Source organism: Colias croceus, chromosome 26 (genome assembly GCF_905220415.1).
Source record: "Colias croceus chromosome 26, ilColCroc2.1".
Classification (NCBI taxonomy): Eukaryota; Metazoa; Arthropoda; class Insecta; order Lepidoptera; family Pieridae; genus Colias; species Colias croceus.
The window spans coordinates 2,003,787-2,029,290 of record NC_059562.1 but is presented as its reverse complement, the minus strand read 5'-3'; the positions used below and the strand labels follow the sequence as shown (position 1 = coordinate 2,029,290).

Genomic DNA, 25,504 nt, shown 5'->3' with positions numbered 1-25,504 from the left:
ACATTGCATGCCTGATATTTTATTTAATACGTACCTTGTTTCTAATCCCAGCCTTTGTTTCTTTATTTTTTTTTTTTTTTTTGTGTAATTTATAATATTTATTAATGTAGTTATTCATTTTTTGTGCAGTACTATACCGGCTATGTCTTGTGTGGAAGGCGTCGGTCGCCTCTAGCACAGGTTTATACCTAGTTGAGGCGATCGTCGAGTTCAAATTGTATTGTGTTATGTATTACTTAGTACTAAATAAACGATTTTTATTTATTATTTATTTATTTATCGGAAAATACCCGATAATTTTGAAGCTCTTGTGGTATTATAAGTGAAAATGTAATTGTAATTTTACAGTAAAACCTTTTATCTATAAAAATAAATAAATAACGATATTAATGGCTAAAGATATGAAATTTTTTGTTTGTTTAAAGATTAAGATTCGGAAAACGGGAGCAATTCGCTATAAAGTTTAATCTCACTGCAAATAACTGCACAAAGATAATTGACCTCGCTTGAATAAAGAAAGTTTTTCAAACTTCACTAAAATGAGGTTATTGTTTCAAAGGTACATATATTATTGGTGCTGGATTCATGATTATGCACTTATAGACGTGAATTCAATGGGGCATATACCTATTATCTATGCACTATGTAGACATAGAAAATTAATTATTTCTCAGGTTTTAACTCATAAAACAAACTCTACATAGTTACTAAAGTATAGTTATAACATATAGTAAGTATTCATCTCATCTCAGGGGTCACGGATGAATTCTACCCATACCCGTGGCCCTGTCGTTGATGCGGCGAATCGGATTTAACCCACGGCCCCTTCCCCGGAGGCCGTGGGTATCTATGCAAGATTTCCCCACTAAAAAAAAAGTATTCATCTATTATACCTACCTACTTGATAATGTCCTTATTACCACCTCGTATTAAAGTTATTAATGCCACAATACCACACTGCATTATTAAGACTCATAGTAAAACAATTTTAATAATTGTATGGAAGTAGACATTTCGCGATAACCTAAAAAAACATTAACCTTGCTCATAATTTTATAAGCGTATAATTAATGAAATTAACTTTAAAATTTAAATTATAATTATTTTACAATTTTTTTTGCAAGACATTAATCTTTTTTTCACGTGATATATGTAGATATTTTGTAAATACCAGGAGGTTTATTTATATTGCATATTTGGTATTAGTTTTTTTTTGTTAAATTGAAGTTGTTTACGATTTAGATGTTTACACCTAGGTATTTGGTACTGTGGATCATGTGCTTGCGGCTTTGTACCAGGTACCTATAGGGTAGGGTAGGGTCATTGGGCACGAACCCGGATCAAAGCTATTAATTTAGTACCTATGTAATTGCTTGAAAAATGGATTATTAAAACAGACGAGATACATTTATTTATATAATTTTATATGGCCTTACAACTCGACTTTGCTGTATCGAATTTTCAATAGAGAATTGATGAAAATGAATACTTATGCTTTTACAGTAGGTTAACTCTACTAAGTGATATAGGTACCTACCTGAGTAGTAGGTTTTTGTTTATAAGAAAAATAAATAAGCTGTAGGTACTGAAAAGTTACATTGAATATACCGAAAGTAAACACTGAAACCGGTTTTGCTGACTGTACTTTGCAAGGCTTTGCGGAACTTAGTTCAACGACTCAAAGGGCAATGACCGAATGTATATAAATGTTTTTCTATTCACTATTATGTAAAAAAATTGATTATCATTGTTATTGTTTTTAATTGGTTCGATTTTGATAACGGTACGTAAGATGGGAGCGTCAGCAAAAAAGTATTGACATGTAAAATAAAAGCCATTAGCCAGTTTTTTTTCATCGAAAACTTGTTTTTATTTGATATCGGATGTTAATAAGCAATTATAAAATATATCAATATTCAACGTTAGGTACCTACTATGGGACATTTTAATCATTATATAATACTTTGTATCTACCTACTTCCTAGTTATAAAATAAATAATATGTATGAACCTAACTAATGTGCATGTTATTTGCTTGGCTACACAAAATATTTCAAAGAAAGATCGGATTTTTCGTTTGTGTAATCTACCTATGTAGGGATAAAGTCAACATCAAAAAGCAACCGATTTTGAAAATACGTTCACCATCTACAGTTTCCTGATTGAAATACCAATGACTTTCATAATACATTTTCGTAAAAGGTAGGTATATTATATTTTAGTATTTATCCCTTAGAATTTAGGTACATTACCTACAGTTATAATGTCTTCCTGCACCAGGAAAAATCGATCACGACTTAACATTGCACGTACTGCGTACATAAAATCCGCACAACACAATGGCAGTGCGTCAAAGGTTGGTCATTCATTGACTTGTTTTTATTAACTCGTACGGTGAGCGTACGGAATAATAAAACAGCTGGTTAGTAATTATTATACAATAAAGTTTATTTATGATCGAATCAGCCTGCTGATCCAAAATATGTGAGAACACTCTTATCATTTAGGAGTGTGAAAAATAGTTTATGATCTATTCTCAAATCTACGGCATAAACACAAAAAATGAAAATTGGTGAGCATAATTATTAGTATTAAGGTAGTCTGGCAAGTTTTTACCAACGGATTTCAAAATAAGGACTGATTTCAAGGCGGAGATTCTCAATTCAACTATATTTTTGTGTTTTTAGTTTTAACCTCAAAAACTTTAGTAGGTAGTGCTGCCTTCTGTGTGGTCTAACAATTTGAATCTTCTTTTTTAACCGACTTCAAAAAAAGGAGGAGGTTATCAATTCGGCCGGTATGTTTTTTTTTATTTTTTTTATGTATGTACACCGATTACTCCAGGTTTCTGAACCGATTTACGTGATTCTTTTTTTGTTCGATGTGGGATGGTGTCGAATTGGTCCCATAAAAATTTTATTCGGATAGGCCCAGTAGTTTTTATTTTATGGGCATTTTTGCAAGGGCAAGTTTTAAGTCGGTTGTTTTGAACGCAGTTATAACTTGTTGTTAAAAACAATTATTTTTTGATAAACATTACTCTTACTAATTTAACGATATCTTCATAGCTCATAAAGCTATTTAAAATGTTAAAGAGGTGCTTCAGAAATACATAGATACACTCGAAACAAATAATCCTTTTAGGCGCAGTTGGATAACAAATAATACATGATTTACAGTGTATTATCAATTGTGCGAATGACTAACATCGTTGGTTGTCTGCCTCATACAAATCAAATGATTTATTCGTTTGTACGTTGTTAATAGAGATGACAGATTTAACTATAATAAAGTGAAGCCGCTAAATTCTACTACTATAGGTTACGAGTAGAATACATTCCTTGTATCATTTTGATGATACATTATACGTATATCTATTAGAGCTAGCGCGCACGAGCAACTTTGTTTCCGCAACTATTTTGTCTCCCCCATCAATAATTTGTATGGGGAGTTGCGTCGCTACGTGCGCGCACTTTCATACTAGCCCATGGGTGGAGAGACAAAATAGTTGCGGAGACAGTTGCTCGCCCGTGCGCGCTAGCTCTTAGTATATACGTATCTTCTACATATAGACTTTGTAATCTATGTCAATATCTAAATTATACAGAGTAAAAAAATATACCGGCCGAATTGATAACCTCCTCCTTTTTTTGAAGTCGGTTAAAAAGATGAGTAGTTTGTGTAAATGTGCAAATTTCAGGAACTACTAGTTCTAATTCAAAATTTGTTTTGGTGTTGGATATTTCATTTATCAAGAATGATTTTTTGACATTAATATGACCTATAAATTATAATTATGCGCATGTTTGGTTTCATTGGTAAGTTTCCATATATACTGATTGTATAAAAATCGACACTTTAAAGTGATTATGCCGAAACTTATCAGAAATCTACACTTTTAATTAAGGTATTTCCAAATTTGATACGCTCAAAATTGATTTTAAGGAAATGCGGGTAGAATAAAAAATAATCATTGTGTTAGAAGTTTTACCTCATATTTATGTACGCTTCAGTCGTGTTTCGCTCATGCCGCCAACGGGAGGGAAGAGCAGGCAAACCACCTTTCCTGTTCTTAGCTTGCGCCTGGCCTGGAGATGGGCTGCCGCCAAGGGGGTCGCGGAAGAATTCATCAATACCTACCCGCGGCCCCATCATTAAAGCGGCTCGACGGAACACAGTGGGGTTTTAGTCGGTAAGAATCCGACATAACCCACGGCTCCTTCCCGGGGGCCGTGGGTATCTTTGGAAGATTTCCCCACTATAAAAAAGGCCTTTCCTTTTCCATTAGGTAATTAAATTATTTAAACACCAACATTTTCCATGAAATGGAATAAGAAATATAAAGCTCAAATGACCCGATCCTAAGAAAACAATAATTTATATTAAAATCTCAAGACACCAACAATTAAACATGAGTACCGTGAGATGCTCTATATTTAGCGATGCATTTTCATACATTCCATATGGAAATACTGTTATGGGATAATAGCCCTTAATTTTAAGTGTTAAGGGTTAAAATTGTGGGCAGAATAATGCATGCAGCAAAGATTGTTATGTGGTGTCCAATAACTGTTGAATGAATTGGTCATGTTTTATCTATTGTTATACTACGATGTTTTATTTACTTTGTGTCTTTACTTCAGTAATGCAAGGTATTTTAGAATACAATATATAAAGCCAGATTGAGTATATAAATGTGAAAGCAATTAGCCTTCAAATAAAGAAAAAAATAAAATAGTTTATACCTAGGTACGTTTCAAAGGATAATTATTATTGGTTTACAGATATTTTAAATTTTAATGTCTCCTAATTAAGAAATATACCTAAATAAAGTGCCTACAGCTATTAACTAAAACTTATCGCACTATTTTGGTACCTAGGATTTAAAATAAAAATCACTGTTTTTTTACACGTACGTGTATAGCATGTAATCCATACTAATATTATAAATGCGAAAGTAACTCTGTCTGTCTGTCTGTCTGTTACTCAATCACGCCTAAACTACTGAACCAATTTGCATGAAATTTGGTAGGTATGGAGATATTTTGATACCCGAGAAAGGACATAGGCTACCTTCTATTGCGAAATATGTACCACGGGCGAAGCCGGGGCGGACCACTAGTAATTAATTAACATAACGACCTATTCCTTTATTTGAACCAGGGTAACACTAATTTAAGAATATAAAAAACTTCGTTTTCAGTACATTAAATCTCTACAAACATCTGCAACCTTCGTTAGATTAGTCTTTCTTTGGCAATATTTGTCTGATAGCAGCAAATTTGTATCCGATGTGTGTTTGACAAACAACCAGAGCATACTGTATGAAGGTGATAAAGATTATAGGATTATTGGATGTAGGAGGTTTTTAGGAAAGTTTTAGAGGTACAGGTACCTATATTTAGAATAGAATGGTTATACACGAAAATTTTATATTAGATTCCCTTATTTATAACACTAGAATTACATAAATAATACTATATACACTTGTATTTATACTTACTTGATTTATACACACGAACATTCAACAAATAAATATTTTCGTGTGAATTTTCGTCGCACAGCGCCATCTAGTTCAAAATTAAGCAAACAATAATTGCAACAAAAAATTAATAAAATTCAAACTTCTTGTATTATTATATTACATAAATGATGCATCCGTTAATACTTTTACATCCGTAAAACATCAGATGAAAACTTTTTATAATTTTTCAAGGAGTTAGCATTTTTTTATTTATAATTTATCAATTCTATATTGCACTTATCTTAGAATAAAAAAGAAATACAAACACTTAAATATAACTTAAACTGAGTACAAATGGCGGTCTTATTGCTTTAGAGCGATTTCTTCCAGACAGCCTTTGGTACAGTAGAGGAAAAAGTATAAAATAAAATATATTTTTTTTAATAAAGATGGTTCGTGTTAAGTAATTACTACTACCCTGCACTGTTTAAAAAAATTGAGAGCAACAACGTTGCAACAGTATTTTCTTTTATAATTGATAAAATCTACAAATCCTGAAAAATACACATACCTATACAAAACACGCAGCAGCAGCGTGGCAGTAGAGCAGTGGTGGCTCAGTGGTGTGACCTCGGACTTCGAATCGATAAGTACGGGGTTCGAGACCAGGCGAGCGCGCAGGAAATAAATTGATTTTTCAATTTATCTGCGCATGTTGTATCATCACCTGCACTGCTCGAACGGTGAAGGAAAACATCGTGAGGAAACCGACATGTCGAAGAATTAAAAAGTTCGACGACATGTGTCATCCGCCAACCCGCATTTGGCCAGCGTGGTGGATTATGGCCTGGGTACAGGAGGAGGAAGCCCGTGTCCCAGCAGTGGGAACGTATATGGGCTGATGATGATGATGATGATGATGATGATGATACGAAACACAAATATTTGATGCATAATTTATTTTTTCCAGATGTATGGTCGCTACCAACGCGACCTAAGCGAAGCGGCGAGAGAAGAAGCGAGAAGACTCAGAAGACTGCGAAAGAAGAGAAGAAAAGATGACAAACTCCGACAGAAGGAGCTGGAAGCTTCTGGCAAACACAGACCGAGGGGAAAGTTCTTTAAAGTATTAGGTAAGTATTATATAAGAAAAGTGTTATTTTTTTATTTTTACCAAGTTCCAAATCCAAGACCAAGCTCCTTATATTATGATTGGCGGACCCATCAAACTCTTATCATTTAGGGGAATGAAAAATAATTGTTATCCGACGTTCATATCTATCTGATATGCACACCATTGGTCAAGCTGTTTCGGAGGAGTTCAACTATCAACTACAAACACTGCGACAGGAGAATTTTACATATTACGGTGCATTTATATAACAAACGAACATAGAGCTAGAGCATTCTTTTGTGATATTTTAGACTTTAGTGTAAATGAAAACTCGTATTCATTGTTGTTCACTATTAGAACATTGCATATAATCTTTTCGAACGCACTAAGCACAAAAAAAGAATGCTCTACACCTGTTTACACTAAAAGAATTTGACATAGTGGAGTTAGAATGAGCATTCGTCGTTGGATGTGATGTAAATAAAAAATAATAATAAAAAATCTTTATTTACCAAAAAAGTAGTACATTACAGTATTATAGGAGATCCAAACTAGGCTGTTGCCTGTGTCTTGGAGAATGCACCGTAAGATGTAAATAATAATAAATAAATAAATATTTCAGGAGAATTAATAACAATTTTCAACTACAACAATCAAATTCCCCCACAAAGTTCTCAATAAAAGCTCTTCCCCAGCTTATATATTGAATGAACGATATAAAGTTTGTCCCAGGGTACCTATGGAGGCATACATTCGCAAGGCTCGGAGAAGATTGGGTATTCCTGGCCGTGCTGGGAATCGTCATGGGGTGTTTGAACTTCGCTATCGACCAGGGTATCGCTGTGTGTAATAATGGTATGTATTATTTAATAAACACTTTGTTTTTATATGTATTGTATTTCATTTGAGAATGGGGAGGAATAAAAATGGTAGAAGATAGAAGTGGTTTTTTTTTTTTTTTTAATCTTTTTTTATTTGGCGATTTTTGTCCTAAAGGACGATGACAATCCCATCGTACCTTATACAAATATTTAACAACGAACTATATTATAAACTATATTTTAAATTTAAAGTTAAATAGCATTCTAGCTGCATCAGAGTGTGAGAAGTGGTTATTATATTTAGTTACCTATGTTTGATTAATGTTGTATATTGTTTTAAAATAAGGATTGTTTTGGCATGCTTCCTAAAGGAAATAAGGTAATTATTAAAATGAATAAGGATTATTTTTTGCGATTTTCGTCAATACTTATCTATTGCCTATTTCCATCCAAAAAGTGCAGCTGTCTTTATGATAATACATGACTTTAAATTTAAATAGAGATTTGAACAGACCAATAGCAAGGGTTTCTATCTTACTTTCTTACAAAATAGTTCACTATCTAATTTACTTTCTTACAATTAAAATAACACATTTGAACATGAAATGCAGCTCCAATCATAATGTAGAAGTGTCTAAAATATTCATATAGTATTGTAACAATAACATCTATAATTTGTAACAATTTGTTTGCATTGAATTTGAAAAATTTTAATCCTACTAATATTATAAATGCGAAAGTTTGTGAGGATGTGTGTGTGTGTGTTTGTTACTCTTTCACGCAAATACTACTGAATCGATTGCAATGAAATTTAGCACACATATAGAGGGTAACTTGGATTAACACATAGGATAGGTTTAATCCCGAAAATCCCACGAGAACGGGAACTATGCGGGTTTTCCTTTGAAAATGCGGGCGAAGCCGCGGGCGGAAATCTAGTAAATATATACATACCAAAATTTATTCCTAAATTTCAGCCCGAACCTGGATGTACAAAGACGTAGCAACAACCATCTTCAGCAAGTATGTAGCGTGGGTGTCTCTGCCTGTGTGTTTGATACTGTTTGCAGCTGGCTTCGTGCATATAGTAGCAGCTCAAAGTATAGGTAAGAATATAGATAATATTATAAATGCGAAAGTAAATCTGTCTGTCACCTTTTAGCTGCTCAGAGTCTAAAGGTAGTCTAAGAATAGAGATAATTAATATTTGATAGAATATAGATAACTAACTAGCTGTGCCCTGCGGTTTTACCCGCAGTGCTCCACTCCTGTTCAAATCGGACAAGTAGTTCCTGAGATGAGCGCGTTCAAACAAACAAGCTAACTGTCGAAATGCGAAAGTTACTTTGTCTACCTATCTGTCTCTTTTTCACACCTTAACCACTGAAACGATCTATCAAACTGATCCCACGGGAACAGAAACTATGCGGGGAAATTTGAACTTGATACATTCACGTGTTTTTGGGAAAGAGGTCGTCATACAGACAGACAGACGGTCAACAAAGTGAACCTATCCTAAGAATCTTCATGTTAGAATCTAAAAGAGTTGATTACATATTTACCGACATACAGGTGAAGCTAGTAAAGGCGTGTTAAGAATAGAATATGTGGGAACAATACCTGTGTACCTATAAAGGGACAAAACGCGTATACTAGGTCACTGCTAATAATGCAAATGAGTAATTTTAACTGCACTCGATATAATTATAGCCTTTGTCTTTTACGGAATTTCCTACCACAGTTTTCTTTCAATTTAATTAAATCAGAACATTTTTAAGACGACAAATTTTTACATGTTTACATTTTGATTTATGCAACATTTTTTATTGATCTCCTTATGGTCGTAACTTTAGTTCCTGAAATTAGCCCGTTCAATCAAAGTAACAAACTCTTTAGCTTTATAATCTATACCTACTTTTTTACTTTTATATTATAATGCTGAAGGCTATATGTCAACACTCTAAGACCAAAAGGAGCGGAGCAATGCGGGTAAAACCGCGGGATACAGCAAGTGTTTCTATAACAATGATCTTATTAAATTTCCCAGGATCTGGTATACCGGAAATGAAGACGATACTCAGGGGTGTGCACCTCAAAGAGTACCTCACGTTTCGAGCCCTCGTCTCGAAGGTCGTGGGTTTGACGGCCACCCTAGGTTCTGGACTGCCTTTGGGTAAAGAGGTAAGAAGGAATTATGTTCAAGTCTATACATACTGATGCTTTTTAAGGCAATTAATTTGCAATTTTGGATCATTGACTTTTCCTATGATTTAGTGATGGATTAGCTATGTAGCTTTTAAAATTCCTTAAAAATTCGGCCATTAGTGCTTATACATTATTATTTTTTCATTATTACTTGATATTCTTGTAGTATAAATTTACCTAAGTTTTAAGAGATTAGGAAACGATTGCTTTTACCTTTTTTTATACTGAAATATGCTATAAAACTGATAGATAATATACTTTTCCGTAATTTTCCAATTTTAGTACTCACTTGGGATCAACCTGATTTTTATATTTTTTATGGTATTTTTGGTTTACCCCAGGGTCCATCAGTGCACATAGCATCAATGGTGGCCTCCCTCCTTTCCCGGCTAGTGACCACCTTCCAGGGTATATACGAGAACGAATCCCGGACCACGGAGATGTTAGCAGCCGCGTGCGCAGTGGGTGTGGCTTCTTGCTTCGCTGCGCCTGTGGGGGGTGAGTTTGTAGTGAAATAACGTAAAAAAAAAACAAAAAAGACAAAAAATGTGTGCGTGAACTAGAGTACACACGTAAGAAGTGAAACTTCTTTATGACCTTATTTTTCAACAAATAATTTACTATATGCAACTTTACAGAAATACGTCGAATCACGCGTGGTAGCGATAAAAAAGATGGCGCGTAACGGAAAAATGTCACGCGTAAAGAAAAAATGTTACACTAAATTTTTTCCAACCCCGATAAAGAAGTTTCACTTCAAATATTATTAAAGAATATTAAAGAGTTTATTAACGGATTTTAAACGAGATTTATTCAATTTTTTTCCGACGTTCCGTATCCGTTAATAAAATCTTTAATTTGTAAACAAAAAATATGAAAAATACGAAAAACTAAATCTTAGGTACTTCATAATATAACCGCAATGTATATATGTATAATTGCAAAATAAATATTACAACACAAAGATTTTGTTGATAATTTAATGCAATACGCGTAACTATAAACAACCTTGTACACAAGAATGTATGAAACTAGATACGTTTAGATAAATCTCTGAATAGCTGGTTTCCTTTGGTTCCTGTTTATTATGTCTGGTTATAGAGAACTAAGTTTTATGTGATTTTTATTGTGATTGTTTAATGAATACAGATAGTTTGTTTAAATTAACGTTTTTGGTTCATCATACAAATGAGTGTCATATAGGTGTATTTTTCTTTAATTGGAATATATTTAAATTGTACAAGCCCGAATAGCTGAATTTTCGCTGACCTAACACCCCTTACGCCGTTAGTACACCGACGCATTCGCGTGCGGCAGCGAATCTCTGCGAAACTACTGCGTAGCGAAATATCTGCTGAACATTTGTAAACAGCAATGTTTTCGCAACTTTTCCTTTTTTTTTTTTTTTTATGGTGTTTCTCAATGTTAGCCAGAAGGGCTTTTACATTTTAACGCGGACGCGGGGGTGAACTGAAGGTTCACCCTGGTAGCGACATGCACAAGGGCGTCCCCCCTTGACGGGGACCACGAACCTCGGCTTGAGCTGTCGCTTGAGTGGAGGAGGCCAGAAGGGCCCTAATCGGACGGGCGCTCACCCGGGTGGGCGCGGGAACGCGGAACAAGGGACCTCGTCTTCGCCGGCGAAGACGGTGTACGCTTTCTGCTGTGGTGTGTGCGGTGTCGCGGTTTGTTCGACGTTGGGCTTCAATCGCCGAGTCTAGCCGTGCGTTAGCTTTGGTAATATCATCGTCGGAGTCGTCCAAGACATGTCTCGGCCGCCTACGACGATGAGTGGGATCGGGTTTCGCGACGTATGCGATGGCCTTTGTCACCAATGGGTTAGGGTGGTTTTTAGCCTTGTCGAAGTAGCGCTTAGACGCTTGCTTCATCCATTGGGCTATGGTGGGGAGTTCTAAGTCCCTATGTAGGTCCACGTTACGCACGAACCAGGGCGCTCCAGTCGCTGTTCTCATGAACCGCGACTGAATCGTCTGGAGCTTGTGTATGGAGCTGGGAGCGCAATGCGCGAAAACTACACTACTATAAGTGAGGATTGGACGGACCACCGTTTTGTAAAGTGTCACCTTATTTCTAAGGGACATTTTACTGCGTCTGTTAATAAGGTAATAGAGCCGGCTAAGGACATAGCTGGCTTTCTTACGGACTGCCTTAATGTGGGCTTTAAATGACATGTGTGCGTCTAGAGTGACGCCTAGGAATTTAGTGTGCTTTTGCCATGGAATGGCTTGGCCATAGAGTTTGACACTATCTATGGCCTCGGGGCCGCCGCGCCTGAAGAGCACGGCGGCGCTCTTGTCGGGGTTCACAGTGATACCCCATTTGCGAAACCATTTGCCTAATGCATCGGTCGCGGATTGTAGGAGTGGAGCTATTCTTTTGCGGTATGGACTCGACACGTAGAGTGCCGTGTCGTCCGCGAAGAGGGATAATTGCACTTTATCGTGCTTTGGGATGTCGCTAGTGTATAGCGCGAATAGGAGGGGCGACAAGACGGAGCCCTGAGGGACTCCGGCCTGGATGGGGTGTGAAGACGAGAGCGTGCCGTCTAATCTGTAGCGAAAGGACCGGTTAGACAAGAAGTCTCGTATGATGAACACGAGACTGTCTGGCACGCCGAGAGTGTACAGTTTGTAAATCAAACCGTTGTGCCAGACCTTGTCGAACGCCTTCGCTACGTCAAGGAAGACCGCTCCCGTTCTGTGGGGTCTGAGGCGGGTGAGGCCCGCGAGAATGTACTCCGTGATGCGGTGTACTTGGTGAGGACACGAGTGAGCTCGTCTAAAGCCGAACTGTTCGTCTGGGAGCAGTTTTTTGGCAATGACTGCGTCCCAGAGGCGTTTGGAGATGATTCTCTCATAGATTTTCCCCAGAGAGCTGAGGAGACTAATGGGACGGTAGCTAGATGCCACGTTCCGGGGTTTGCCCGGTTTGTGGATCCCGATCACAATTGCTTCCTTCCACTTAGCGGGGAAGGTACAATTGGCCAGGAGACAATTAAAAGTAGCTACTAGGAGAGCGATAAGGGCGGACGGCAGGCTTTTCAGAGCTCTATTGGGAATAGAGTCTCCGCCTGGGGACTTTCTACTAGCGAGTGATTTGATTAACGATTTTACTTCGGTGGCCGTCGTTGGTGACAAAGGCTCGGCATCGGTACGAGGGCTTGCGGTTAAGCGTGCGATCTCTTGATTAACTACGTTAATGTGAGTCGAGTCGGTCAAGTCGAGACTGGGGGAACATTGTTCCTCTAAACTGTCAGCTAAGCATTCGGCCTTCTCAAAATCGTCAAAAGCGGGAGGTTGATTAGGGCGAATGAGCGGTGGAGTGGCGGCAATGCCATCAGATTTGAGAGACCGCCAGTAGGCAGTGTGCGAGGGAGAGAGTTCGCTGAGTAAAGAGTCCCACCGCTCGTTGCGTAATTCTTGAATTCGCTCTCTTACCTCTCTCTGTAAGGAACGAAGAATTCTACGGTTTTCGTCTGTCGGTGCTCGGTCGTAGGCGCGCGTCGCCGCGTTCTTATCGCCCACCAGCCTACGCACGTCCGGAGGCAGATCCAGCCGGTGGCCGAGGCCAACGGGGACCCGCCGGGACGCGTATTCAATCTTGGATTGAATGTGGCTGGTGACCGAGGAGACCGCGTCGAGCGCCTCTACGACCGTGTCGATTTTGTCCGGTACAGACTCCAGCTCTGGCGAGTCGACGGGCTGTAAGGCCTCGTGCAACTTTCGCCAGTCTACCTTCGTCATGTACTCTACTGTGGTGCTATCGGGAGGGCCGAGTTCGAACAACACGGGCCTGTGATCAGAGTCGAGCTCGTGCAACGTTTCAACGGAGCGCAACTGTAACGTCACGTTCCGCATCACCGCCACATCGAGCACGTCCTGTCTGTGTCCCGTGATCTTCGGAAAGTGGGTCGGTTCTAAGGGGCCTACAACCGTGACGTTAAGAAGGTCGGTCAGTCGGTCTAGTCGTTTGCCATTGGTGTTCTCGTAAGAGCTATTCCAGTTCCAGTGCTTGCAGTTGAGGTCGCCGGCCAGAATGACCGAGTCGCCCAGTGCAAGCAAGGCTCTGAGATCGCTCTCCAAGATAGTCTTTGACGGGGAGAGATAGACCGAGGCGATTATGACGGGTTGATGACCGGTCATAGACACCTTGATCACTGTGGCTTCTAAGTTAATTAGAGGCGGCGTGTCGATGGGCGTGCAGTGCAAGGCCCTTCGGTAATATATGAGAGTGCCACCTAAGGGGCTGTTTACGCGGTCGTTACGCACCAACATGTAGTTGGCCATTCGCGGATTACGGTTGAAAGGCTTAAGGAAGGTTTCTTGCATTACTAGCACATCAACCCGCCGTCTGGTAACAAGGTCCCTAACTAAGTTAGTCTGTTTGAGAAGGCCGTCCGCGTTAAAAGTAACTACGGAGATCGCTCTAGGTTTAATTCTACTTGTAGTAGCCATTAGGGAGTTTTATTGAGTTTTGTTATCAACTCCCTATGAGCTGCTAATATCTGAATGGATTCTAATCCGCTTTTTGATTTTTTGAGTTTGTTTGCAACTAGATTTACCTCATCAAGGTTGAGGTCTTTGATGTAATTGACTAGATACATGAGGTTTGTAATGGACTCGTCAGGCGAGTCTGATTCGGGTGAGTGCACTTCAGCTGAAGGCTTCGGTGCTGCTTGTATGGCGGGAGCCGCTGAGGGCGGCACCGCCACGCTCGACTGGGCCTGCGTCACTAGTGACGGAGGTTTCGTCCAAGCGTTAGTTTTTGGTGGCGGAGCCGGTATAAAAGCCGGCTTTGGTTGAGGGGGTTGAGCCCCGGCGCGGGCGATTCCGCGAGGTTTATTCGCCTTCTGGCGACCCCCCACCCTGTGTTTGGGAGCCTTCGGGCAACCCCGGTAGTTCGCGGGGTGACCCGAAGTCTCACAAAGCACGCAGGACGGTGGATCCTCATTAGGCAAATCCTTAGACCTCGTGCAATCCTCCGTGCCGTGGTCGCCTAAGCACTTAACGCAGCGAGGCCGCGAGAAGCAGTTGCGGGCAGAGTGCCCGTAGAGCTGACAGCGGTGACACTGTCTGATGTAACTATGGGAGTCGGGTGTTTCCACCTTGAGCCCTGAAAGCTTGCAGCAATGCCGCATTTTAAAAATGTCTTTCCCCTTCGGGGTACGATCAAGGACCGCGAGGACCATGTCGTATGCTACTTTTGTGATTCTATTGTGCATTCTAAAGCACTCTTGGACGGGGAAGCCTTGGCCTTTCAAGTCATCGAAGACTTGGTCGGCAGAGATCTCTTTGGGGATCCCTTTTATGACAACTCTTAAGGAGCGTTCCTCCGGAAGGGGGAACGAATGACCGCCTATATTTTCGGCTCTTAGATAGGCCGTGAAAACCCTGTGATGGGTTGAAGTTAACAATTGGACACGAATATTGTCCTTAGTTGGGCGAGCTTTGAAGGGGATACCTTCTTTTTCTAAATAGGCTGAGATTTTCAGCCAGGCTGATTTATCCCTCACGTAAACGGGTGGGGGAGAAGGCGGTTTGCGGGTCGCGGTCGCGGTGTTGCCCGCGGTCGGGTCTACAGGTGCCTGAGGGGCGGATGCCTGAGGGGCGGGGGGCGCACGGCTAGGCTCGGCGCGCGAGGAATCGCGAACGGTCGCGTTCCTTTTAGCGGGCGGCGCAGAGTCTTTTAATTTGCGCTTCTTTTTGTTCTTGACGGTTTCGAACCCGTCAGATGCGTCTGAGGACTCCGCCTCCGAAGCTGCTGGCGAAGGAGGAGCACTTTCGCACTCCATGCCGGTCGGGGCTTCGAACCCCGCTTCGACTGCCACTGGGGACAGCGGTGGGGACTCAGGAGAGTCCCTCTGCGGTTGCGCAACGGGCGCGGCAAGGTTTTGAGCCCCGGCGGTACTGCGTGCTAGAAAGGCGCGCAGTACCTCCGGGTTCTCCCTAACTAGGAAAGCCATAAAGGCTTTCATGTCTAAGCCCTCCAAAGTATCGGACATCCTACCTTTCTAACTGACGTCCTAGCGTCCCTCCCCGCTTCCGGGCGGGGGGGGGTTGTGTGCCTACACGTTTGTGCGTGAGTGTGGGTGTGTTAGTGCGTCCCGCTGGTGATAGCGGGGTGAGGTTGTCACTACCTAACGGTCCGCAGGGGTCTTGGAGTGACCCCCTGCGAAAGCGTGACGTGGACCCGTCGAGAGTAGTTTTCGGCCGAGTCCGTGCGCTAGCGAGCAGTTGGAGTACCTGCCCGCCGTGGCAGTGCCTACTAAGAGGACCCCGGACTCACAGTCACCGAAAAGCTCCCGAAGCGGTGAGGCTGTACGCCGTTTATACAAACGTGCGGTATCTGCGCCCCACAGATACTCCCACCGAATGGTGTTAATTTCTCCGAAGCCCGTTTGACACCGTTAGGTGGGCAACGGAGAAACCGCGACTGGCGCGTCGAGAAACAGGAATAGTTGTACGCTGCGAATGCAGCTGTGGTTGCACCGCGACTGACCAGGTAGTAAACTACCTGAGCAGGCGGGGTGGGACCGGTCGCTTATCGATCGCTATTGTTCCCAACAAAGGCGCGGGTCACTTCCCGGAATTGGCCTTTCGGCGAATTTCAGGTAGCGGTCCCCCGTCTCTACGGAGAACAATAGACGGCAGGTAGAGCGCTCTCGCTAAGCACAAGTGCTCGGCTCGAGTGCCAAACCCGGAATGTTTTGTTTGTTTTTGCAACTTTTCCGCAATGCGTCTGTGTAATGGCCATTTGCAGTTCCTTGCGAAACAATACTGACAAGGACGCAACTATTTCATCTATCTATGTGCTAGAGTGAGACATATCATATGCGAAAACCTGCCATACTGCTGACAGATTTTTCGTTGTTTCGCTGCAGCACGCGAATGCGTCGGTGTACTAACGGCGTTAATGCTCTTTTCCAGTGGTTAAATAACAATATTAAGTTATCTATACAAAACAATTGTAATCATTTTTCTTTATATAACTATATACAACTATTTTATATTGTATGTAATTTCAGGTGTGTTATTCTCAATCGAAGTAACGACGACATACTTTGCTGTCCGCAATTACTGGCGGGGTTTCTTTGCCGCTTGTTGCAGTGCTATTGTAAGTTTAAAAAGAAAGCCTTTTTTAGCATAACTAGTGTTAATTAGCACATTTGAATCAAATGAAGCCAAAAAAAAATTCTTAAGAATGGATGAATTCACACACACTATCCATCGGCCAAATCGTATATTTTATTTTTATTTTCTTTATCATTTACTTTGTATTCTTTTGTCATTAGTCACTAAAATTTATTTTGTTTACTTGCCAAATATAATGTTATATGGAATTTGTAAGGGAAGGCACTGCCTTCTGAGATACAGGTAATTACCTAGTTCAGAAGGCAGAGCAATATTGTAATGTTATATTTGAAGTTGCTAATAAATTTTATTTTATTTTTATTTATTTTTTAATGTGTATTGTCTATCAAATAAGATAAAGAGGAGCGCACAAATTTTTGGTCATCCATATTAATATTATAAATGCGGAAATAACTCTGTCTGTCTGTCTGTTACTCAATCACGCCTTAACTACTGAACCAATTTGCATGAAATTTGGTATAGAGATACTTTGATACCCGAGAAAGGACATAGGCTACTTTTACCCCGGGACATAGGATAGGTTATATCCCGGAAATCCCACGGGAACGGGATCTATGCAGGATTTTCTTTGACTGCGCGGGCGAAGCCGTTGGGCGGAAAGCTAGTGTTAATATATAAAAATGTCAATGTACCCTCATTAATAAAAATAAGCAATATTAGTATATAGTATACTTATTTGTAATTGTTGTTCTTAATACTTACCAGACTCTACCATGGAAATATAAATATGTACTTTTGTAAATGTAAAATATTCACATACCCTCATTTTTACAGATGTTCCGCTTACTATCAGTATGGTCAGGTGCAATGCCGACAGTCAAACCACTGTTCCCAACCAGTCTACCTCAAGACTTTCCGTTTGATCCACAAGAGTTCGCTGTTTTCGTACTACTAGGGTAAGTAGAGACATACATACATGTGTTGCGCATGTTTTTGGTGTGAATTGTGAAATGCTTGTATTGTGTAAGCTGAGGGAAATGTGAATGTATGCCTAAATAATGAGAAAAAAAAATATTTATAAAAAAACAGCATAATGGGTTTTGGTATTGTGAGAAAGATATAGTAAGTATTTATAAATGCAACATCATAAAGATTAACCGTGAAATAGTAATACAATGGAAATAAACTACTCTCGCTAAAAATAATTATGTTTTCGAAATAATATTGAATTCTCAGTCAAAATAGAAAATATCTAACTAAAATTATATTTAACTAGCTTACCGTCCGCGGCTTCGCCCGCTTTGTCTAAAACCTAATAAATTCTATACTTAAACCTTCCTCTTGAATCACTCTATCTATTAAAAAAAACCGCATCAAAATCCGTTGCGTAGTTTTAAAGATTTAAGCATAGAAAGGGACATAGGGACAGAGAAAGCGAGTTTTTTTTATACTATGTAGTGAAGCACTAAAAATCGAGATTTTTACTGACACTACTACTGATTATTCTAACACTAATACATATAACTGAAAGCTTATTACAGCAGCCCTTTTTCAAACCTCTCAAAACTTATTAATAATATAAATATATGTATATAATTTTCAGCATTGTGTGTGGTCTAATGGCGGCGCTATGGGTGTGGCTGCATCGTCAATATGTGCTCTTTATCCGTAACACTAAGTATTTGAGCACTTTCCTGCAGAAAAAGTGAGTTTTTAATTTATTTTCTTAACTAATATTTTAAGAGTAAATTCTTTTTTTTATCGTAGCAGATTTTCATAATACTTTTAACGTAGGTAGGCTTATATAGGCTAAAAAAATTATAAGCCACAGACAAGCGGATAGTCAAATGTACCTGTAAATAATGTTGGTAATAATGCCGCCTTAAAATAAAAATATTATGCATTAAAATTATTTTTGCTTTTTAAACATAAAATACATAATTCGGAACACAATGAAGTGTCACAGGAATCATCCATCATTATTTATTAGAGTAAAATTATATATAATTAAATATCTCTTTCTATACCAGTCGTTTCATTTACCCCGGGTTTGTGACCTTGGCAGTAATGTCGATACTGTTCCCGCCCGGGATTGGAAAATATATGGCAGCTGACCTGGGCAATCAACCACAGGTATTTATCATCATCATCGTGATCATCGTCATTGTCATCATCAACATGTGCTTTTATCTAAACGTGCTTTATACAAGCTATTAATAATCATTTTTAGAACTACAACAGTATTCAATTTATCATCATCATCACCACAAACACAAATTTAAACTAAATCTATTTGTTAAAACAGGTGTTATCCCTATTTGCAAACTATAAAATTTTGTTGAACCACATAATATTATTAGAGTATACAATTCATCACCATCATCATCACCATCAACATTATCATCACCTACCATCATAATTACAAACACAATATATTACAGGTATTATCTCTCTTCGCAAACTTCACATGGTTAGACGAGCTGACAGCAGAACTAGCGGCCATTTAATTCATGCATTCATCATCACCAAAACCAATACAAATTTAAAATAAACCTAATATTAAAACAGGTGTTATCTCTATTTGCAAACTATAAAATTTTATTAACCCACATATTGTTAGAATTAGAATATATAATTCATCACCATCTTCATCATCATCACCTACCATCATAATTACAAACTATTATTATCTTTATCTTATTACAGGTATTATCTCTCTTCGCCAACTTCACATGGTCAGACGAACTGACAGCAGAACAAGCGGCCATTGTGTCTCACTGGCAGACACCCGAAGTGGACCATTTTGGGTGCCTCATTATATATTTCTTTAGTATTGTGAGTATAATTTATTAGAATGATAAAAATAAAAACAAAGAAAGTAACAATACATAACTTGCATCTTGCTGCTGCTTGCTGAAACTAAGCACGGCCGTACACAGACTGCTCGAGCAGTTAACGGCTGAACTACGTACACGGACTGCTCGAGCGGTTGGTCGATGACTGCTCGAGCTGTCGCTGCAAACTGCGCAGTTGACGGCTTGAAGCAGTCGCGACTGCTCGAGCAGTCCGTGCACGGCAGTGATTGAATGTCTATAGAACACCGCGTGGTCGCGGCTTCAAGCCGTCGAGTCTCAACTGCTTGAAGCGGTCCGTGTACGGCCGCCTTAAGTGGTCTCAAATGAATATTCTTTTCCGCTTTTACAATATTTTCTGTTGGCGCTAAAATACACTTTTATAGGACAAGGTTTCAGTATACATAAATAAGCAATATTTTCTTTACTACTCATTATTAAATAGTATGCATAAAAGTATGCTATTAAAATAATTATGTCTAAGAAACAGCAATTCCGATTAATTTCCAATAAATTGTTTTGTGTTAAAAATGTTCACAATATTCAAAAAGTATCGACGAGGATGGGATTCGAACCCACGCGTGCAGAGCACATTGGATTAGCAGTCCAACGCCTTAACCACTCGGCCACCTCGTCATGTACACTTGTTATCAATTTTTCAATTATTTTGCTAGTTGCTACGAATAAACAGATGTTTTTGTACCGTCATACTTTACGATTTCACGCTTTAAGCCTCAATTTTATATGTCACATTGAGAGTAAATAATTGTTATTTATTGCTTTTTTTTCGATTAACAAGTTGGCTAATATTATTGTATGATGTTTACTTAAATTTATGCAGATCAAGTCACATTTCTGCTAACTATCTTTAGCCAGAGGAATCAAAGCATAAAATCGTTCCGTTGTGACGTGAAAGAATGACAAACAAACTAACTTTTGCAGTTATAATATTGCCAGTAACTATAATAAGTAATCTGTGATATTGCCACTGATTTATCTCTGAATACTTCACAGCCTGTGATAATCGTCAGAAATTCAACTTGCCGTACTTTTTTACATCCCTTGAAGATGTTTTTTAAGATTTTTTTGCATTTTATGTAATTTTTTGAAGTGAACCTTCCTTAAACGCATTGAGAGTAAAATTTCAAGGTCGCATCATGGCAATACCGTCATGTCATGGAGTAAGGCGACGATTTTGGTATATTTGAATCTTGTCTAAGAAATTTCACTTCACACATGCTCTTATATATATATATTTTTTTTTGTATTTTTTTTATTTTTTGTTATTTTTGTTCTTCTCAGTACTTCCTCAGCATGGTATCATGTACTCTACCAGTGCCTGCTGGTATATTCGTGCCGGCTTTCAAAATGGGCGCCTCTTTGGGCAGGTTTACGGGCGAAGTTATGCACTATTTCTGCCCGTTGGGCGTGGCGTATGGCGGACATATACAGAAGATATTGCCTGGTGAGATTTGTGGTGTTACTTAATTACTTGTATACTAACTTACTAAGTAACTTAGTGACGTCATAATACTTAGAAGAAAACAATTAAATAATTTGTGTTTGTGAATAAATGTCTGTCTATGTCTATGTCTAAATGATTTATGATTGCGTATGCGCACATATTTGTAAGTATCCTTGTTACGGAGGGCAAAATACACCAAATTCCAATTAATAAAAATATTTTTCTAGATAAGAATGATTACACTATTATTATTATCATTACATAGATAGATCTAAGAATATATGGATGTATGTTTGTAACTCTTACACGCGCCCATAGTTTTAAATAAAATATATAATTATATAAAATAAATATAATTTCTTTTTTTAGGGGGCTACGCCACGGTTGGTGCGGCCGCTTTCACTGGAGCAGTTACACATACTGTGTCTACGATTGTTATAGTTATTGAAATGACTGGACAGGTGAGATATATATTGTTATTTTTTTTTACATTGAAGTAAATTCATATTTTCAGAAACTACTCAAATTACAGAAAAAAGCGGTTTATTTATATTGAGATAATATTACTACGTATGGAGGAGACACCACGAACAAAACATATGGCTTATGGTGAGCGGAACATAAGTGATGTAGGCAGTGTCGTCTCCATATGTACATATATGTTAGCGCGATTAATTTAACGATAAAATTATATTTTAAAAGTAAATCAATTGATGAACTTAATTAATTAATTTAATAATAATTAAATGGATAAAAGTATTAATAATCATTTAATTACCAAATAATAATAATATTACATGTCATATTCAAAATAACGATCAAAACAACACAAACAACACCTGCGCTGACTCATACAGTCACACCACTCGAATGGTTGTTTTGATCGTCGTATAAATAACGGTCGTCTGCAGTTGCGAGGCATTCTTGTCTTGACTTTGGTCGAGTAAAGATGTTTAAGAAATATTGTATCAGTATTTAATTACGTAATACAGCCACGCTCTAACATCAGAAGTAGAAGATGAACCAGCCCTCACTCGGAATCCTGGCAGGCTGGCACAAATTCTTCCATCATACTACGTGAAATTGTGCAACTGTCACTGTCACCATCATAATAGTATGTGACTGTGGACTTCGAATTCCTTCAAGTTAAAACAAGGATGAAGGAACTCACACAATGTGTGTTTTCTTGTGTGAAGTAAATGATTGTGGTGTGGAAAATTGTAACGGTAATGTAGTTCATCAATATTATTTAAACGCAGTGTGTAAACCGGGCGGTTGTCCAGGATAGTTGAGCCTTTAATTTTGGTAAGCGAACGACGTGCTTATGTCACAAATTATAAATTATTGATTCCGTGGGAATTTAAATCTAATGAGGTGCCTTCGATGGTGCCCAGTGTAAGCTATTGTGCTGATAAATTATTATTTTTCTGTATTTTGATGATTCAAAAGCATTTCTAAACGAAGACCAGTAAAATATTTGAGTTTGAGTTTGTCATGTGGATTTGATTGGAGTTCTATAAGGTCAGTTTGGCCGAGCGGTTATGTTTGTGTCAAAACATAATGTTTTGACATCACGAGATGAATTACCGTACTCATTTCAAATGAACGTACGAGGACGTTATTGTTTTACTTTGGCCAAGCCGGATATAACTTGTGTTTTAACTTTTAATTATGTTCCAGGACTATGGTTATCACTTGAGAGTTGAGAAGCCGCTGTTCGCAGCTGGAAAAACTCGTTGAGCTATCGAATACTATGCAAATATCAAATCACAATAATACTCCACAATGATTGCTATGGAGCGAAAAGTACAAGCAATTGCTAAACTGCTATTGTATCCTATGTACGTGTAAGAATAGTACCAAAGCAGAATTTAGATGACCGTGTTAGCGGTAATGGAAACTTATTATGATACTCGAATGCCACTTGTCTGTACGGGTCTACTGTGACTTAGTCTGACAACTGGGCAGATAATAAAACAAATCGAATGCCACTTGTCTGTACGGGTCTTCTGTGACTTAGTCTGACAACTGGGCAGATAATAATACAATCGAATGCCGCTTGTCTGTACGGGTCTTCTGTGACTTAGTCTGACAACTGGGCAGATAATAATACAATCGAATGCCGCTTGTCTGTACGGGTCTTCTGTGACTTAGTCTGACAACTGGGCAGATAATAATACAATCGAATGCCACTTGTCTGTACGGGTCTTCTGTGACTTAGTCTGACAACTGGGCAGATAATAATACAATCGAATGCCACTTGTCTGTACGGGTCTTCTGTGACTTAGTCTTACAACTGGGCAGATAATAATACAATCGAATGCCACTTGTCTGTACGGGTTTTCTGTGACTTAGTCTTACAACTGGGCGGAAAATAATAATAACCTGATTGTTTGAATTAACGCTCAGAGCACGAGCTTTTTTCAGAATGGCCGTGTTAGCGCGATTAATTTAACGATAAAATTATATTTTAAAAGTAAATCAATTGATGAACTTAATTAATTAATTTAATAATAATTAAATGGATAAAAGTATTAATAATCATTTAATTACCAAATAATAATAATATTACATGTCATATTCAAAATAACGATCAAAACAACACAAACAACACCTGCGCTGACTCATACAGTCACACCACTCGAATGGTTGTTTTGATCGTCGTATAAATAACGGTCGTCTGCAGTTGCGAGGCATTCTTGTCTTGACTTTGGTCGAGTAAAGATGTTTAAGAAATATTGTATCAGTATTTAATTACGTAATACAGCCACGCTCTAACATATATATATCAATGTTTATTTATTATTATTTTTAGCATTTTTTTCATCAGATAAATGCTTTAAGTACCTAAATTTAGGAAAAAAAAAATTAGAAAATGTGTAAAAAATACTGGCATGTACATTACTAACTATATTTTTAAGCATTTTCAATATAAATTTATTTAATTAACTGTGCCCTGCGGTTTTACCCGCAGTGTTCCGCTCCTGTTTGTCTTAACGAGATGGAATATAGCCTATAGCCTTCCTCTGGGCTATCTAATTTTTCAAATCGGACCAGTAGTTCCCGACACTAGCCTGTTCAAACAAACAATATCTTCAGCTTTATAATATTAGTATAGATAAATGATGTATTATTTCCAGGTAACCCATCTGCTCCCAATAATGGCGGCAGTATTAGCAGCTAACGCAGTTGCAGCTCTTTTGCAGCCATCTTGCTTCGACAGTATTATACTTATCAAGAAACTGCCGTATCTGCCTGATTTATTGTCTTCTGCTAGCCGTGAGTGTTTGAAAAAGTTTTTTAAGCTATTGCATAGCTTCTATCGCGGGCCTTGAGCGCGGGGACCGAATCGAGAAATTCCGTAACGAAAAAACCTCACGCTCCCCACTCCGATGGGCACGGAGGTGTGGCTTGAAGGCATAGCATGTAATAGCTTTACCGCGGCAGTCCCCGAGTGCCACACGTCTTTTTTTTATTAGTTCTATAAGTGTAAATGCATTTTTTATTTACTCTGCCCTATTAGACAATGTTTAACAGGATGTAATGGTAACTACCATTACATCCTGTTAAACATTGTATTATAATTAATTGTTAAACATATTCTAACTAATCAAGATGTACAAATGCAACACAGCAACAATCATTGAAATCAGTCCTACTATTTAAGTATATATTATCTATGGTTACCATTTTTGGATTTTTGGGTGAAATTTATACTATTTTCTTTTAGAAATAGATTTTAACTTCGAAAATTCGCTTCGAATACTTTACAGGGAAAATTTTTAAAAGATCGTATATATAAGAATATTGATACGAGTAAAATTACAAGCTTCACAAATACGTAACTGTATAAAAATTATACTTAGAATTTCTCAAATCAAACAAACTACCCTTAAATTTAAGGCTCTTCCAAACCCTCTAATTTTAATATTAACGAATTTAATATCTGTTAATATTAACAAAATATATCGACGAGGATGGGATTCGAACCCACGCGTGCAGAGCACATTGGATTAGCAGTCCAACGCCTTAACCACTCGGCCACCTCGTCACATACACTTGTTATAAAATTAGACTTACAATTATTATTACAGATTATAGATGATTAAATTTGATAATAAATCAATTTTGTGATTAGAAATTATTTTAATTGATGTTTTGGTGGTTTCTGAAGTTAATTAGTCCTATTTTTGGAAACTTATGTGTTATGTGTGCTACCCGCTTCGCCCTAATTGACCCGGTATAAACAAAGCCTATGACAATTAATGTAACTTTCTATTGGTAAAAGAATTTTCAAAATCAGTTCAGTAGTTTTAGAGTTGGTTCCCCTACAACCTAACAAAACAATCGTTACACCTTTGTAATATTAGATTTATTAATTCACTTCTTTGATATACTAACAGTTTTATTCCTGTTTACGATTCGTCTTTTAAACCATCATAGTAAACATAGTATAAATTATTTTCATTTA

At 38.2% G+C, this 25,504-nt stretch overlaps 1 protein-coding gene and 2 non-coding genes across 6 annotated transcripts in view; 1 reads left to right on the top strand and 2 right to left on the bottom strand.

Moving 5' to 3' along the window:
• The window catches only part of LOC123703575 (chloride channel protein 2), a 77,563-nt gene that overhangs the window by 37,543 nt on the left and 14,516 nt on the right, over positions 1–25,504 (top strand). For 3 of the 4 annotated variants that reach the window (XM_045651653.1, XM_045651652.1, XM_045651651.1), the window contains 13 exons: positions 6,435–6,597; positions 7,311–7,433; positions 8,377–8,505; positions 9,447–9,580; positions 9,946–10,102; positions 16,650–16,738; positions 17,551–17,672; positions 18,320–18,421; positions 18,747–18,849; positions 19,423–19,551; positions 20,871–21,033; positions 21,403–21,494; positions 24,174–24,312. In XM_045651653.1, the coding sequence (XP_045507609.1) occupies positions 6,435–6,597; positions 7,311–7,433; positions 8,377–8,505; positions 9,447–9,580; positions 9,946–10,102; positions 16,650–16,738; positions 17,551–17,672; positions 18,320–18,421; positions 18,747–18,849; positions 19,423–19,551; positions 20,871–21,033; positions 21,403–21,494; positions 24,174–24,312 (1,645 nt within the window). Of the gene's footprint in view, positions 1–6,434; positions 6,598–7,300; positions 7,434–8,376; positions 8,506–9,446; positions 9,581–9,945; positions 10,103–16,649; positions 16,739–17,550; positions 17,673–18,319; positions 18,422–18,746; positions 18,850–19,422; positions 19,552–20,870; positions 21,034–21,402; positions 21,495–24,173; positions 24,313–25,504 lie in introns of those variants that run through there. The other variant, XM_045651654.1, reaches the window with a different exon arrangement.
• Trnas-gcu lies at positions 20,123–20,204 on the bottom strand. Its single transcript has one exon. It is a non-coding gene; the product is annotated as a tRNA-Ser (tRNA).
• Trnas-gcu lies at positions 25,003–25,084 on the bottom strand. Its single transcript has one exon. It is a non-coding gene; the product is annotated as a tRNA-Ser (tRNA).